This window comes from Nuphar pumila, chromosome 9, assembly GCF_984573655.1.
Source record: "Nuphar pumila chromosome 9, dmNupPumi1.hap1.1, whole genome shotgun sequence".
In the NCBI taxonomy this organism is placed as follows: Eukaryota; Viridiplantae; Streptophyta; class Magnoliopsida; order Nymphaeales; family Nymphaeaceae; genus Nuphar; species Nuphar pumila.
Window position 1 is genome coordinate 29840111 of NC_143257.1, and position 17962 is coordinate 29858072.

Below are 17962 nucleotides of genomic sequence, written 5' to 3' on the forward strand. Positions count from 1 at the left end.
AGCTTTAAAAAAATAAAAATAAAAAGTATCCAACGTTTATGGCCGGTTTTATGGCCCGATTCAGCTGAATCGACCGCTTATAAGGTGACTGATTGTATCCCTTTTGGGTGCATTTGTCCAGGACCTGTGAATTAATTGCACTCTTATAAAATTAAAATGCAGAGACAAAGCGGTCCCAGCCTGGAACGTTTTGTCTCTGCATATCAAACGCAGGACAGCGCCCAGGCGAGGACTGGTCTGTCCGCATTCGGGTGCATTCCATGATTCAAACAGACCCTTGTATCAAAATGGGACCAATTCAATTCGATTGCTTAAAACTGATTGTGTGTGTGTGTGCTTCTACTGGTGATTGTGTATAGAATGGAGAGCAAAAGAGTTGCAATTGTGGGTGCTGGGATCAGTGGCTTGATAGCATGCAAATATGTAAGGGACAAAGGCTTCCTGCCCATTGTGTTTGAGATGAAGGACAAGATTGGAGGAGCGTGGTTGAGAACACTGGAGTCCACCCTGCTGCAGACACCCAAGCTTGCCTTCCAGTTTTCAGACTTTCCATGGCCATCCTCAGTCACCAGTGATTTCCCCACTCACGGTGAGGTCTTGGAATACCTTCAGTCCTATTCTCAACATTTCCATCTCCTCCGATACATTCAGTTCAATTCCAAGGTCATCTGCATGGATTTTGTAAAGAATTCGGGTTCGCGAGAAGATGGTAATCTTTCCTCCATGAGTGCTGCTTGGTCTGGTGAAGCATTCAGTTCAGGTGGGACATGGCACATCACAGTTTACAATGCCCAGCATGGATGTTCAAAGGTCAGTACATTCTTGGGGCGCATTTGTTACACACTCTTTGCTGCGCGAAAGGGGTTTCGTGCGAAACACATCCCCCCACATGGAAAAATGCTTTGTGTGACCCCTTATCATACTAAAAACAACAAGGATTCATATGACAAATGAGTGCTGCACTCAGATGTAGTTGAAATCCGCACCACCAAACGGCATAGAGCGATTGCCATTTGGCGAATCCCCCCCCCTAGCCGCTTCCAACTCAGGCTCCCAAAAGGAGCCCAAGTGGCTTATACGATCCAAATGATAAAAACAAAGACGAGAAATCAGATCCATTGTTGGGATTAAACTCAATAAGGCTTACTAGATGAGGATGGTATTCGATTAGGACCTCTCTTTGTTAGGAGGATCCTTCAAAAATCATAGTTTTAGGTCTTCTTTGCTTGATTTGAACCAATGGATGCATTATGATTGCTTATTTACTAAAAAAGGCTTTGGGTTGAATAGGTTTATTAGTATTCATTGACTAGACATGAGCTATCATGAGTGTGCATGTCAACTCCTTTTCTTTTCTTGTGTCATTAAAACCAGAAAATCAAATGCAGGTTCACGCTGTGGACTTTGTGATAGTGTGCACCGGGAGATATGGAGACATTCCAAATCTGCCAGTTTTTGAAAAGGAGAAAGGTCCAGAGGTTTTCAATGGCAAGGTGATGCATTCAGTAGATGTCTACACTATGGATCACAAGCAAGCTGCTAAGCTGATCAAAGGAAAGAGAACTGTGGTTGTTGGTTTTTCAAAATCTGCTTTAGACATTGCAGCCAAATGTGCCGGCACCAATGGTGAGAGAGTCCAACCCTTTTTTTTTTAATAATGGAGAGCAGTGTTGTGAGAGGCCTACGCTTCAGTACCTGAAGCGTACCCCTCAGAGGCGAGGCACACGCTCAAGGTACTGAGGCGTTGCTGTGATGCGCAAATTGCCCCTCATCACAGTTCCCCGGTTACAAATTCCCCGGAACTTCGCCGTTGGCTGCTCAGTCTTCTCCGACCACCGGACGCGGCCCCCCCTTGCTTCCGTACCAGTTGGGCGCGTGGTCCTTCTCCTACTGCCTCCCCTCCCACCGCTTCACTTCCAGTCCAGTTGTGAGAGGCCTACGCCTCAGTACCTTAAGCCTCAGAGGCGAAGGCTCAACGCCAGGCTTCGCCTCATCGCATTTAACAACCTTGATGGAGAGAAACTATCATTTGGTTCGATCATCCCATTATGGGCTGAGTGGTGTCAAGCTGTGGCCCTATTTTTATGTCCTCTGACAGTTAGTATCCTTAGAACAATGTCATCAGTGCCACCGATTCTTGTATCTGCCGTAATAACCGATATTCAACTGAATCGTTTTGTATCAGCTTAAAAATGATAAAAAAAATTATTACGTGTCAATCGACACATTAAAACCGTTAAAACAATATTAAAAAAATTAATTTTTAGTATTTTTATATTTTATTAAAAAAAATAGCTTGATTCAAGGGTGAAGCATTTAGATTTTCTGCCTTAGAAGCCTCAATCGAGTCAGCACAAAAACTTTGTTCTCCTGAGGTCCACCGTGCCCCTAATTGGGAGTGCCCCTAGCTTCAGCCTTGCGACAAAGGACGCACAACTCAGGTATTGAACTCATGACGTATTTAAACAACCCATTTAGTCAGGTATGTAGAGCTCCTATATATGTCACAGTGACATGCATTTAGAGAGTGTATCATGGGTGACATGAGTTTGGCCATGCTATATCCATATCTGATTGTAACGTAGTGGGAGTGGGTCTTGGCTGCTAGACGATGGTCAGGGTTTCATTCCCATGGGCGTCAGCCCTTTTATATAAGAAAGGGCAAGAGCATTATGTCCCTTGCTCATGCTCCATCAGGGCAAGGGTTGCGCCACCGGTTTACACCTTCGGGAAAGCGAACTGAGTTAGCACAACTCGGCCTCCAAACCCGGGGGTGGTTTCCCTGCTCCTCATGAAAAAAGAAAATAGATATGGTTTGGGCTTTCAGCTTATTGAATCTGACTAAACAGTCACATTTGGTCATATATTGAATAAAGTCCAATCCATTGACATTCCTAATTAAAATGTCAAAGATAACTTGTTTGATGACTTGCAGACGTATATAAAACCTTTTTCTTTCTTTCTTTTCAGGAATGGAGTTTCCTTGCACAATAATATGTAGAGAACCAAAATGGCACTTGCCTCACACATTTGGTTGGTTAATGATTCTTGCATTTCTCTGTGGAACTCGCTTTTCGGAGCTCTTGGATCATAAGCCTGGAGAGAGCTTTATCCTTGGCCTTTTGGCCACACTATTATCCCCTTTGGTACTTCTATAAACTTTATTTTCACTTTAAACATCCAGTTCAACATCAGCAATATCCTGATTGCCACTACATGACATGATAGTTAATATGTTTTTTTTTTTTTGTAATCATATTCAATCTGCATCAGGGCTAATATAAATATGTAGCTGCCTACTCTGATCCATGCCCACTACTAGTCTACTGAGTTTCTGAAGGGTTTTTTCATGTTTTTCTTTAGTATAACCATCTGTGTTCTTCATGCTTGATTTTATGAATAGACTATTAGATCATCCAATTTTAATGGTTATAAGGTTTTTATAAGGTTTGAAAATCGATGGTTATAGTATTTATAAATATTCAAGCTGAAAATTTAGCATTTTTCATTAAAAAACATTATTCAAGTGTCATTTTCTATCGAATAGACAATGTCAAATGCATCTGCATGGTCAGATTGTGTTAAACACTCCAAAAAGCCCCTTTTGCTCACAGTAGGCTCCTAACTTTGGTAGACTCTCTTTCTCTCTCTCTGCGTTTCAATACACACTAGATGGTATTCTCCAAGTTTTGGTGTCTTTGTGCGCCTTAAGACTCAAGAACATCTCTCTCATTCAATCTAACCAATGGATATGTTGGATCGTATTTGTTGGGATCACACTTTCCATTTGTTTTTTCAAAAGTAAAATCATGAAATGTTTGAGTCTTAAAGATCCGGTACATTGTGAGCCAATGAATTTTGAACCCATTAATTTATTTTCATACATCACAATCACATGAACAAAGACCTATCTTTTATTAAGGCCTCGATTGTTTCATGCACCATATAAGGGAAAGTATCGTTTTCCACCATGGATGAAACAAACATCAAATCATCATGGTGAAAAATTATCATGTTGGCAGTGAGCTCCAGTTTTTCCCACCACCTGTCACTTTCTATAAGTATACTTCTCCCCCCCCCCCCACCCACACACACACACACACACCACCACCACTCCCCACTCCTATAAAAGCTTTCACATGAAAAACTCACTGGCTGAGCTGACAGTACGTTCAGAAATCAGTACTCATTCTCAAGTAAAGCCTTTTCTTTACATAGGAATGAAACAATGATACCTAAATAAACCATGTACACATCTTTAGGGTATTATTTTACCATGAACAGTCCGAGGCATGAAACAATGATACCTAAATAAACCATGTACACATCTTTAGGTTACTTTTTTACCATCCGAAGTATTGCATTGAACAGTCCGAGGCAGGTGCTCTCTCTCTCTCTTATATATATATATATATATATATATATATATATATATATATATATATATATATATATATATATATATATATATATATATATAAGAGAGAGAGAGAGAGTGCAGCTACTGCACAATTGCTGTGATGGACAGCCACAAAAAAAACACAAAAAAGGAGAAAAAATATGCTATTTGAGCATTTTTTTCTTTTAATAGCAGTTTTTAACAGCCGCTAAAGGTCCCAGTGAAAACTGAGGCCTTTAGTGGATGTCAAAAAATTGTCGCTAAAGGTCTCAATTTCCGCTAGGGCCTAAAAGTTGTGCAGCTAGCACTTTTTCTATATATATATATATTATATATTGAACCGTCTAAGACAGCATTTCTTCATCAGCCTTGGTTGGAAACTAATAATAAAACATATATCCATTTGTAATTAATTTTTGTGCTTGGTACATGCAGAAATGGGGATTCTCCAAGTTGGTGGAAATTTGCCTACACTGGCAGCTTCCAATGAAGAAGTATGACATGTTACCTGAAGGAAGGCTCTTCCAGCATGTTGCTTCATGTAACTTTGCAACCCTTCCTGAAAACTTCTGTACTTATGTTGAAGAAGGAAGCATCATAATAAAGAAATCTGAAGCTTGGGGCTTTTGGGAGGAAGGTGTGATGCTTGAGAATGAAGCTTCACAGTTGGTGGCTGACCTAGTGATCTTTGCCACTGGGTACAGCATCAGTCCGAAGCTCAGGGACATTTTCAAGTCTTCAGCGTACCAACAATTCTTATCAGGGTCAGAATCTGGCATTGTTCCTCTATACAGGTATAAATTTTTTATTTATTTCCTTTTCATTCAAAGGTTTTTGTTCAGTATTGGCTATTTTAACAAAAGCAATGTTTATTTAATCTGATTTCATTATTTTTATCTATTGTTACATTTTTGCGTGCACTATATTTGCTTTGAGTTGCTAATCATTTGAAGAATTCGGCATCTACGTATGTGCAACCAAAATGGGCAGATCCAATGATCGGGCAGAGTACTTGGTATGAAAATCTGCTGCATAAAACAGTGAAAACACTGTACATGCATGCTGCTCATGCCATTGACACAGCCATTTTCTCTGTTTCACGCAGCCAATTTGTGTATTTTGTGGGCTGAGTAGTTTGTCAAGCACTCGTTCTGATCATTGGATCTCGCGACTAAGTTGGTATCTAGTTTAGCTTGAGATGGTCACTAAGATCTCAGTTGGGTATGATTGATGATGCTTGCCCATGCGGTAGACCTATCAAATTGACAGGTAGGGCTACACATGAGCCGAGCCAAGATCCAGCCTGGGCTGTTCGAGCTTGGCTCGAATATTACAAACCTAGGCTTCAGCTTAGCTCAACTTCAGCTTGACATGCTCGACCTTGGCTTGGCTAAGCCCGAGCCAAGCTTAGGCATTAATAGATTATTTTTCTTTTCAAACATGTTAAAGGAGAACCGCCACACTGAAGGCATCTGTTGTGATAACATGTAAATTTGAGCCTTGATGAACTTGCTGGTGTTTTAGCTTGAACTTGTTCATCTAATCAAGCTTATGTTGAAGCAGGAGCTTGGCTCATTTGATAAATGAACAAGCTCGAGCAGAGCTTTAACCAAGCCGGTCTCAAGCTACTCAGCTCACATTGCACCCCAATTGCGAGGTATCAGTTGTGAGGCAGACCTGATTCTGGCACTGGTCCACCTTGATAGCTAGGGTCCAGGCGTGCATGTTGGTAGGCTTATCAGGATGGGTTTTCTAGGACGAGTCCTAGCGAGGTGCGAGTCTGGCTTGTGTGTCACAGACCAAGATATGGGTCTCACCCCGGTCAAACTCCTTTAATTTCCTGTGTATGTTTTGCACAAACTGGTTTGCTTAAAAAGGTTATATTGGTCTTACTAATTAGATTCGAGACAGTGTCCTTTGAGGTCAAAGCCGGATCCAGAACCATGTGGGCATGGCTTAAGTTCAACCATTCAAAGATTAATTGTTGTGTGTTTGAGAGACTTAGGTCTCATATCCAAGGATCCGATGTGGTGAGGGGAGGTGCTGATGTAGCATGGGCTCGCTCGTTCTTGTGAAATATGAGATAAACATTTATAAGAGGGCAGATCAGGTGCAATCACATTGCACACTCTCAGTGTGCTGCTGCATCTGACAACCTTCAATCTGCTATTGGGCCCCACAGTTGACAAGTTGTATCCCAAATAGGGGTGTCAAGGGGTCGGATTTGGTTCGGACCCAGGTAGAACCTGACTTGGACCCGGTTTTCAGGTATGGTATCGGGTTCGGACACGGGTCTATTCAGGTCCACTATAAGAAAAATCATACTTGGACCCGATAAGAACTACCTGAACCATACCCAGTAAAACCATATTTTTTATCATTTTTATATTGAAAATTTGCAGGTCTTAATCGGAACTCTGGTTGGGTCCGGGTCTGGTATAAAATTTTACAAACTATAGCCGGGTCCATGTATTAATCGGACCTTTGGGTTTGGACCCGGGTCTTAATCGGGTCTTATTATTTATCACCATACCCAGACCCTGTAGGGATTGGTTTGGGTCGGGTCCAGGTAAACCTGACCCGTTGACACCCCTAATCCCAAAGATGGATGGCGGTCAGGCGCAGCGGCACACTAAAATTTTGCTATGTGATAGAACCTAATTCACCTTCCATTTATGAGGGGAGTTCTTGGTTCTTTGGCCTAAGCTTGAGGGGATCAGGCTAGAGGTCCTTGATTCTCAACTATGAAGATCTCAAATTAAATCTCTCAGATTTGAGGACTGAGGCTCTCAAATGAACTCTTTAGTGTCAATTGAGCATAAATCTTAATTATTCTCTGACAGGGAATGCATCCATCCACGGATACCTCAGATGGCAATCATCGGATACACAGAGACTATATCAAATCTGTTCATGTCGGAGATGGAAGTTAAATGGTTGGTTTGTTTCCTCTCTGGCGGTTTTCGGCTACCGAGCACCAAGGAAATGGAAGAAGATATTACGAAGTGGGACGATTATAAGAGGAAGAACAGTGGGTACAGATATCGAAAGTCTAGCCTTGCTGCAATTCAAATTTGGTACAATGACAAACTATGCAGAGACATGGGATGCAATCCAAGAAGGAAGAGCAACTGGATTTCAGAGCTCTTTTTGCCTTATGGCCCAGCAGATTACTCCAATTTAAAGACCTAAAAGTGTTAATACTTGCGCATATTACGCTAGGAATGAATTTCTAGTAGTTTCAGTGTTTAGTTACTTCACTGTGGCGCCTCACTTAGAGAGCAAATAAGTATAACTAGTTTATGGTTGCATAATCAATAATCATTTTCTATAGTTTTGCCATAACTGTGCATTGTTTTCCATTGAAAATCTGTGAATTAATGTCTATCCCAGTGTTCTGAAAAGCATTGAGGCTTAGCGAGGTGCTCCACCAAAATCTGAGGCGAGGCGTAAGCCTCGAGGCGCAAAGCTTAAGCCTCGAAAAAAAATATATTAATTGTACATAAATTATAGTTACTTCTTACAATGATTAAAAACTCACTTTATAAGAGGAAACTCAGCATATCACACTTTGAAAACTTTATGCAAATCAAGCTTCTTAAAAAGTGAAAATATTGTTTTCCTAATATAAAAATAGATTCTCCGGATGTGGGAAACGTGTCTTTCATGCCAAAAGAATTGTACTTTGGTATTTTAATTGTATGTTTTTACATTAAATGTATGCATGCAATGATTTTTTAAAAAACAAGTTTTAAAATAATAAAGGCTGTAACTGCATTTTATGCATTCCTTACATTTATTTTCTATCACTACTGAATTTCCATTACTTTTCTTAAATGCTTCACACTTCACGTACATTCTTAGATTCTAGCTTCTCACTTTGCAAACAGCCTCATGCATTGACTTATTCCTACAGTAATAAAACAACTAAATGTAAGTAAGGATGTCAATGGGTCGGACCTAGGTTCGAATTAATCGGAACTGACCTAGTGGAATTCGGATTCAGATGAAAAATAGTGAGGTCCATCCAAGTGACGGGAATCTCATTGGTACAGGTATTGGATGCCATCCATCTTGAGATCAACGACATCCAGAAGTGCTTTGATGGAATACCGTGAGCACATTCTGACCTGATCCCCTCTCGTCGATGGGTTAGGGTTGGGCCGTTGGGTGGCATGGACTCTAATTAAAATTGGGTCGGATCGGTTCGGGTCGTCCCCATGTCCCACAATATATGAGTGTGAAGAGGCAACTCGAACGTGCCAAAGACCTCAAATGAAAGAGGAAAAAACGAAGAGCTGTGTTCCAGCTTTCCAGTCTCTCTCTCTCTCTCTCTTTGAGATTACCAATATGCTGGTAAACAAATTAACATGAGCCTGTAAACCCCACTTCTGCTTTTTATCCGCTTCAATTTTGGCTATTTGTTTAGTGAGAGAAAGCAGTAATTTGTGCGCCGGTGCTGCTCTACTTGGGTTCTGATTGTTACAAACAATGAGAGGATGAGAAAATTAACAAGTGGGTTTTGAGATTCAACAATTTTATCACTAATAGCACATGAGATATAGCATTGCTGAGAGACGAGAGAGGGCCTGAGTGAGAGACGAGGGAGATCTTAGAAAGCAGAGAGACGAACAGTGAACGAGGGTTTGAGGCGTGTACGCCTCACCTTGAGGCGCGCCTCGCTCTGAGGCGTACGCCTCAAAGCGTATGAGGCGTACGCCTCAGGGTATTTACGCTTTTATGTTGCGCCTCAAGGCACAAGGGCCCTCGCCTTGAGGTGAGGTGCGCTTTTTGCGCCTTGAGGCGCGTTTTTAATAACACTGGTCTATCCAAACTAGGCAGAGAATTTAACTATGAGCTGTTTTCTTATATTTTCAGAAGAATGCATAAAGGAAGCCGCTCCATTTTGAAGCAATTTCCATTGTCTTCTCGTACTTTGAAAATGGGTTAATCTAAGCTAGCCTACATGGACTTTGCTCACCTGGTAGCCTAACAGGACTTTCCACAAGGGTTGTCCTTGCTGTAAGGTCCAAGCTGGGTGTACTCTCAAGTTGTCAAGGAGAACATCAAGGGGTTTTACCAACTAGAGGCTGATGGGGGTTTTTTCCTTGGCTTAGTAAAAAAAAAACTTTTATATTAATGCTCCAATATTCAACAAATTGAAATGATTAAAACATCTCTATGCTCTGTGGTTTACTCTTTTTTAGTGTCAAAGAAGCCATTTTGCCTATTCCTTTTTGAAAATTATGTTCAACATTTTTTTTCCTTCAATATAAATGATCTCATCTACCTGCAAACTAACTACATATTCTACAAAATACCATGTTTTGGTCATTCCAATTATAATTTGAGAGCTACTAACACCAATATAAAGGATTTAAAGTTAGATTAAGCCTTTTGGAAGCAGATACAATATGGTTGTAAACAGAAGAACCAATATCCAATTTAGCCTATCAATTTTCAGCTACTATCCAATTAGGTTGTTTCAATAATCTCGAATCATCTATACTATTGACATTCAAAGTTACGTCTTTTTGCAAATTGATCCCTGCCTTACAGCCAATTTGCAGAATAGTCCCTGCCTTATGCCATTATGCAAATCAGTCATCGCCTTTCTCACTGTTATTACATACTGGTCCTTTTGTCTAAAGCTGAAAATTTGACCATGGTCAAACATTGACCATTATTAACTGGTCACCAAAACTCCTTTTGTCTAAAGCTGAAAATTTGACCATGGTCAAACATTGACCATTATTAACTAGTCACCAAAACTTTCATCGAATAGTTGTTAGTGTTAACTTTTTGCAAATTAGTCCTTGCCTCATTCATATGTTACAAAAATGGTTCTCCAGTATGGGCAAAACGCTAACTGTTAACCTTAGGCTATGTTTGATAGATTAGATAAAATGAACAAAACAAAACATTGGTTCTGAAACCACTATACCAAGTTCAATGTTTGTTTGGACCATACTCGGATGCTATGTTCTAAATGTCTGTTATTTAATGATGATGTGTGGAAACTTGGACAATCTTGTATAATGGGTTGGATTACTTCATTTTAAATCGTATGACTCGATTTGTCCATCATTTTACATGTTTTAACAAGTTTATTATGGATTTTTGGCCTGAACATGTATCCAATTACAAAACTATATCTAATATTATGGATTTTTGCCTCAAATATGAATTTTGCCTGAATCTCAAATTGGATCCAAATATCAAAACATACAAAAATGCATGTAAAACAACTATGCAACAACTTTTTCGATATTATAACGTTATAATTGATATCGGTTGTGGATTCAAATATGAACGTATGTTTAAAATCATGGATAATGGGTCGGATTACTTTGTTTTGGATTGTATGACCCGATCCATCCACCATTTTTACATGTTTTAGCAAGTTTGTTATAGATTTTTGGCTCAGATATGGATCCAATTATGAAACTGTCTAATATTATGGATTTTTGCCTTGAATATAGATTTTTGCTCTGAATATGGATCCCAAATTAGATCCAAATACTAAAACATACAAAAACATGTGTATAGCGTATACCATTTCATTACCCCATTCTTGTAAACTTGGTGAAATTACGGTCTCACACCACCAATATTTGAAATCATGCTTCAAAGCAAGACTTTCATTTTTGGCCATGCCAATAAAGAGTGAAGGGTTGGGGTGACCTTAAAAGCAAGAATACATAACCATTCCTTAAACTCAAAATAACACAAAGCCATAAATAACCAGCTCAAGCTGTATCTATTTTTGCTTATTCCTCTTAGAAGATTGTGTTTTTATTCACATTCTACAGTTGGGATCCATCATGAAGAACATTTGGTGCTCTGTTCACCATAGACATTATGTTTGACAAACTCATCTCCTAATATAGAAAAAAACTTCAATATCTCGTAATAATTTCATGAAGAAAGCATCTACATCACACTCCTGTCCACCTCTTTAAACGGAGAAAACAGAGATAGCCAAAAGAGCGAACACTTGAAAACAAAAAAAGGCAAAAAGAAGTCCATGTTCATTACAAACTAAAATAAACAGAAAAGTATGACTCATAGCAGTTGCAACATTAACATCAGCCGCTTATTTCCCAAAGGAAAAACAATAATGCCTGAATTGTAAAATGGCATAAGGCAGGGACTATTTTGCATATCGTCTTAAGGCAAGGACCAATTTGCAAAATATTGTAGAAGTTAAGCCCGGATTGCATTACCTCCAAGTTTCTTAACGTCTAGTTAATTTGAGGGAAGGCTATTGTATTTTAAAAACAATATAGTACATACTTGCAAGAGCGGAGGTTCTTCATTAAAAGTGATCAACCATGCTGGGCATTTTAGTATGTGCATGCGTGTGTGTTAGAGAGAGGGAGAGAGAGAGCGAGAGTTTAAAAAAATGAAAAATGACCATATTTTACTATAAAAATGTCATGTTTTTCAAAACAAACCCATAATTTGCTAAATTTCACTTGATGACCAAAAGTACAAATACTGGGCATTAAAATGACCATTTTAAGTTTAGCATGTGTGGACCTATTGTGGATATGCAAATTTCCTCTATGACGGACTTTACTACTAATTTTTTATTTAGAAATTAAAGGATTTTAGAGAAACACAGTAACAAACAAAGAAACTAGACACACAAACATTTCCAATGACATTTGAAATGCTGAAAAATAACGAATGAGCACTGAGATACAATCTTGACAACATTTAAAAAAAAATATGAACAGGCGCAATTGCACTTAACCTGATTATTCTATGTTGTTTTTCAGCCACCTGTGTCAAAAATCAGGAAAAACAATAAAAGAGACAGATAGATCGGCACACTAGCTTTTCAACTCTACCAAGATCGCCTTGATTTGATGGGCGATTTGGGAAAAACATCCTCTGAAAGATAGACTTTTTGGTTGTATCGTACCCCCTCACTAAAATGTAGATTTACACAATTTTTTTGCAGACCCTATAAAGTTTGTGTAAAATATAGGCAAAAAATGATTAGTATTTGTGAGGATAAGGAAGTCTGCATATATTTTATGCGAGGATGAGGAAGTCTGCATATATTTTATGTGAGAATGAGGAAGTGCATATATTTTATGGTGAAGACCTCACGAAGTCCACATAAAATATATGCAAACTTTCTCATACTTGCATATATTTTATGCAAACTTCCTCATCCTCACATAAAATATATGCAGACTTCTTCATCCTCGCAAATATTGATCATTTTTTGCATTTATTTTATATAAACTTCGTAAGGTCCCCAAAAAAATTGTGTGAATCTACCTTTTAGTTAGAGGGTGCGATACAACCAAAAAGTCTATCTTTCAGATGGTGTTTCTCTCAAACCTCTCTTCAAATCAGAGCGATCTTGGTAGCGTTGGAAAGCTAACGTACCAATCTTTTTGTCCTTTTTACTGTTTTTCTTGATTTTTAGCATAGGTCGTTGAAAAATGGCATAGAATAATTAGGCTAGGCACAACCATGCCTATTCATCTTCTTTATCGAAATGCTATCAGAGTTGTATCTCAATGCTCATTCATCATTTTGTAGTGATCTAGAAGTCATTAAAAATGTATTTTTGTCTAGTTTCTTTGTTCTTTTCTACGCTTCCCTGAAAACCTTTAATTTATGGGTAAAAAATAAGTAGTAAAGTCTGACACAAAGAAAATTTGTATATTCTTAGCAGGTCCGTACATGCAAAGGTTAGAACACTCATTTTAATAACCAACATTTGTGCTTTTGGTTATCATGCGAATTTTGAAAAATTGTGAGGTTTTTTGGGGAAACGCATCATTTTGTCATACTATAATAATTGTATTTTTTTGGGAGTTAATTGAATTTTTTATAGATATAATGCATAAATTGTTTGATTTGGGCCTGTGATCCAAATCTCGGATCCGGGACCTATAAAGAGATCAACATAGGTGATAAATATTACAGCTATTGAAAAAAGAAGATATATATATATATATATATATAATGACAATATAATAATAATTATATTAAAAATATAAAAGGGGAAGTTAACGAATGGATCCGCAGTTGGATCCACATGGATCCAACCTGCGGATCCACACCGCTTTCGAATCCAAATCGCGGACCCTGATAAGCAAGGATTCGTTGATCCAAAGCCCCACCTGGACTCGGATCTCGGACCCAACCCACACCCTACAATGTGAAAAAAAGGAATAGCTTAAAGGCAACCCGATATGGGTTGCCTGATAAAAATAGGCTATTAGGGTTCTGAACGAACCCTAACACACAAAAATCGCAAAGGGGGGAGGGGGGCGGAGCACAGCCGTCAGGAGGACGGGGTGCTCCTACCCTTTCGAGGATCACCATCCTCAAATAAAGGTTCTGAACCCCTTCTCTTCCACCCTTGCCTCCCACTGTACCTCTCTCTTCTCTCTGCTTCTCATCTCTCTCTTGTTCTCTCCTACACTTTGTCTCTCGTCGCTCTCCTGATTTATCGTGCGACGGCAGGACAATCGGTGTCGACGACCACCCAAACCACGTCAGCCACCTCCTCTAATCACCGGAACAAGTAGGGTTTACTGTCCTTTTTCTCTGCGTGAGTTGTCGTGGGTTGAGTATGAGGTGTAGGTTTTCTGTTAACCCTAAACCGAAAACCCCAAATCTACGATTTGGAGGTTTCAGATGTGTAGGTTTATTGTTTTATTTTGTGGGTGTACCGCATGTCGAGCATGAGTTTTGGGGTGCTGGGAATCCTCAAAATCACTAGAAGTGCTTTTCTTTTGATTGTTGTAAAAACTTAAATCAGAAAATTTGGGGGTTTCAACTGCTATGAACCCAAATAAAAAAAAATTATATAACAATGAGATGTAGGTCTTTCTTTATGATTCTATGATTTGCAATGTGCCTTATGTCAAGCATGTAATGTGTTGCCGTATACACCCCCAAATAAAATAAGAAAAAAAAATAAAAACAAAATATATATTAAAGGTTTAAATTTATGTCTTGCGTGTTTGGGTTTGGGAAAACAATTTCTGTAACATGTTCCACAAATGTATAGGTGCATCATGAATTTGTTGTAATAGCCAATAGGGATTGGGGCTTTGTTTGTTGGATGTCGATTCAGATCCATTTTGTGAATTTATTAGTCGAGCAAGATGCATCATACTATCTTGGTAATAATATTATGCATACTTGTTTCAATTCGGCATGCTTAGTGTAATGTGTTGAAGTGCGGCAGAATAGGTTATGGTGGGATATTGGATTTATTAGTTAGGATAAGGAAAAATTCTAATTATAAAATTTGATAATCTCTATTATGAATCAACATTCATTTATGTTGTCGAATCTTGATTGGGGTCTTGATCACCATTTACCATATCCTTTTGCTTGCATTTCTGATTTGTCATTCCTGTTAGTAATGTCTGATAACTCTTTTTATAAGCCAGCCTTCATTTACATTTGTCGAACTATGGCATGAGTTTGTGTTTATCACTTGTAACTGTAGGTCGTACTAATTTCCTGTTTCTCAACCTCTTATGTTGTTTTGAGGAACCACTGATTTGAGAAAACAAATGAAATCAATGCCATGTTTGATCATAGCCTGGCATGCCATATGGATGTATATACATATGACTTGAGGCATTGGTTCTTGCTCATGTTATTTAAGTGAAGTTAGATATGCAAACTTGATACCTGCTGTGGTTAAACAATGTTTGTTTGATTGTTCTTCGGTCTATTTTTTTTTTCAGCTGCTGACGTAAATTTCAGAATGTTTAATTGTAAGTTTCATATAAAAGAATGTTTCTGATGCAGAAAGGAATTTGACTATTAGTTAAAACTGCATTACTATAAAGCTTTATGAAGTTATTAAATCTAGACAAAAGATTAGATATCACAACAGGTCATTCAAAACAAACCCCAAATTTTGTGTATTGAGATGTTTGAATGTTCAGATTCATGTGCTGGAGCATATTCAGTATTGCTGGTATAAAAAAATGTGGTTGCTAATCCAGGCTTAGTGGTTCTTTTGTTAAATTTCAAATTCTGTTATGTCATGTATATATAGGAATAAGGTGCGGATGTGTGAACCCCAAAGTGAGTAACAATGATATCTCCTTGTGCATTCCTAAGAATCTAATCATATGATTAGTCGCATGGTTCATTTTATGTTAGTCAAGACAATTAAATATTTAAATAAATCTTAATAAAGATGAAATGTCCAGCTTGCACCAAATTGGAATTGTAATTATAGTCTTCTATATACAATTTGTTGCAAGACTTAAATTCTACTAAAGTTAAACTATAGAGCTTGTTTGTGTTATCGATTAATGTGTCTTGAAAATAATGGGATTCAAACACATATTGTAAGTGATGCTCTTATTACGAAGTACTACAACTGAAGATCATGATGTAGCTAATTTGTCATCTAACATGTAGCTAATTTTCATTTGATCTTGTCGTATTGACAATCATGTAGGCTCATGTGATTTTTCTTGACTGATTGGGTTAGCCGGTGTCATGGGGATGCAATAAATCATACAAAATATGTTGTCATGCAAATTCTAGAAGGTTGATGTTTCATTTAACATGAACATGCATATTGGACGGGTTTGTTGGTGTGTGCACACACGCAAGGGAGTATGTTTGGCACAAATCCATGTGCGATTATACAGGATCTCACTTAGCAAAGATGCATATACCTTTAGAAAGCACATGCTTATGAATAGTTTATTTGCTTATTGATAAGGCATTGCATGTGTGTATGTGCATATGAAATATGTGATTCTTTGTTATTGCTTTAGTTTTGTTATGGGATGCATCGATGGACTAAATGGACTATCACCAGCGTAGAGAGTCGTGAGCTGGGTTGACTTTCATATATGTTTAATTGCATCACCTAAACCACACAGGTTGGTACTGCACACTACTACATTGTTCTTGTTTTCCTCGCGGGCTGAAGTTCCGTAAGGGTCCTCGCAGGGGTGGATGCGAGCTTTTACCTTTACTTTTGCATTTGGTGTTGCAAAACTTAAAGAATTAACTTTTAATAAAATATAATAAGTGAGAACAGTGTAATATACGTTCTTGGATCTCTCATCTGGAGAATGGGGATCTTAGAGATCCAGTTTTGAAAAGAATGTGAGGATACAAAAACTCTGTGGGCTTTACTTTTTTCTCCTGAACCCGATATTGAGGTTCCTTCTTCTGGACACGGTTTTAGGGAGAGTCTGCCACTTGACCTGGGGGTGATGTGTTTGACATAGTTGTTATTTTGGTATACCAAAAAAAGTGTCACTTGTGGGCGTGGGGTGTCCCTGGTGTCCTCGACATTAGATATAGAAGTCTAATGTTCTGATGGATGGTGTTGTTTTCTGATATTGGTCGAGGGCTAAATTTAGAACCTAGTAAATAAATTACAACTTATGTGCTAAGCTACCCTAGAAACCTAACTTGACATCGAGGACTGTACCTATTTGGTGTATCCGTGGGCAATGGTAATTACAAAGTAAAACTTAAAGTTGTGTGCATTTAATAGGACATGCATATGAAAAAGGAAAGTTAAATGAAAGATAATAAAAGGATTCATGCATTACACATAAGTCATGCATTTTTTTGCTATGCATTAGATCATACATATTCTAATTGTCTCCTCAATCATTACATGATGGTGAGTGTATGATGTTTACTTCCTAATGCCTGTTAAAAGTTTGTTACTTGCTTCTGCTTTAATGTTTTTGCATGCTTAGCACTTATAACTGTTACATGAAAAATTCTTTAAATGCTATAAATTGTTAGATTTGCATTTTCTTCAAAATAATGCTTGAACCTCAAAATTATAATGTAAATTCATATGAAAATTGGAATATATAAATATTTTTGCCTGACTGGTTTAAAAGCACTAGAGCTTATGTGCTTGACTGGTTTAAAAGCACCGGAGCTTATGTGCTTGACTAGTTTAAAGTATCTGGATTACTCTGAGTGGGTTGTGCAATTAGTATGAAACGATTGGAATAAGATAAGATAAACATGAATTAGAACATTTTATCCATTTACTTTTAGCATGCTTTAGAAATTATAGCGGTGAGATTTAGATCCTGCTATGTTGAAATTGTCGGCTAAGTTTTATATATGTTACTGGCACCCACATCACATACTTGACATATGATATACCTGTGAGAAAATTTACAGTATTTCTTACTTAGACAGTTGTAGTTTAATTCCTTTAAATTTTCTATTTTTCAGGTGATAAGTGGAGTTTATGAGCGGCTGCGGGATGAGGGTTCTATCGAAATTTTGGATTTATTGTTCCCGGATAGCTTGAGTGCATTTTTAGAACATGTCATTAAAACTCTGATGTTATTATTCATTGTTAATGAAATGAAATAAATATGTTGGCTTGCTCTTCACTGTAATGTTTCAGAATGTTTAACCTTATAGTATTACTTGTTTCTGTTGTTATATATATATATATATAAATCCTCAAAATTTGGGTTAAAATTTTGGGGCGTTACAGTTATGGTATCAAAGCATGAGAACACTAAATCAAAGATCACGGTCGTGCCACACCCTGCAAGC

At 38.1% G+C, this 17962-nt stretch overlaps 1 protein-coding gene across 1 annotated transcript; it reads left to right on the forward strand.

Annotated features, from left to right (window-relative positions):
* Positions 1–255: 255 nt before the first annotated feature.
* On the forward strand, positions 256–7741 carry LOC149828534 (putative flavin-containing monooxygenase 1). Its single transcript, XM_090017635.1, has 5 exons — positions 256–810; positions 1389–1626; positions 2971–3146; positions 4835–5193; positions 7243–7741. The coding sequence occupies exons 1-5, from the start codon at positions 361–363 to the stop codon at positions 7589–7591; spliced, it is 1572 nt and encodes a 523-aa protein (XP_089873761.1). The 5' UTR covers positions 256–360; the 3' UTR covers positions 7592–7741.
* The last annotated feature ends 10221 nt before the right edge of the window (positions 7742–17962 follow it).

Excerpts from the sequence above, each read along its gene's own strand:
- LOC149828534 (XM_090017635.1), top strand. The coding sequence starts at position 361 with ATGGAGAGCAAAAGAGTTGCAATTGTGGGTGCTGGGATCAGTGGCTTG. Across the intron at positions 1,627-2,970 it reads CAAATGTGCCGGCACCAATG|GAATGGAGTTTCCTTGCACA; the intron begins GTGAGAGAGTCC and ends CTTTCTTTTCAG. Across the intron at positions 3,147-4,834 it reads CCACACTATTATCCCCTTTG|AAATGGGGATTCTCCAAGTT; the intron begins GTACTTCTATAA and ends TGGTACATGCAG.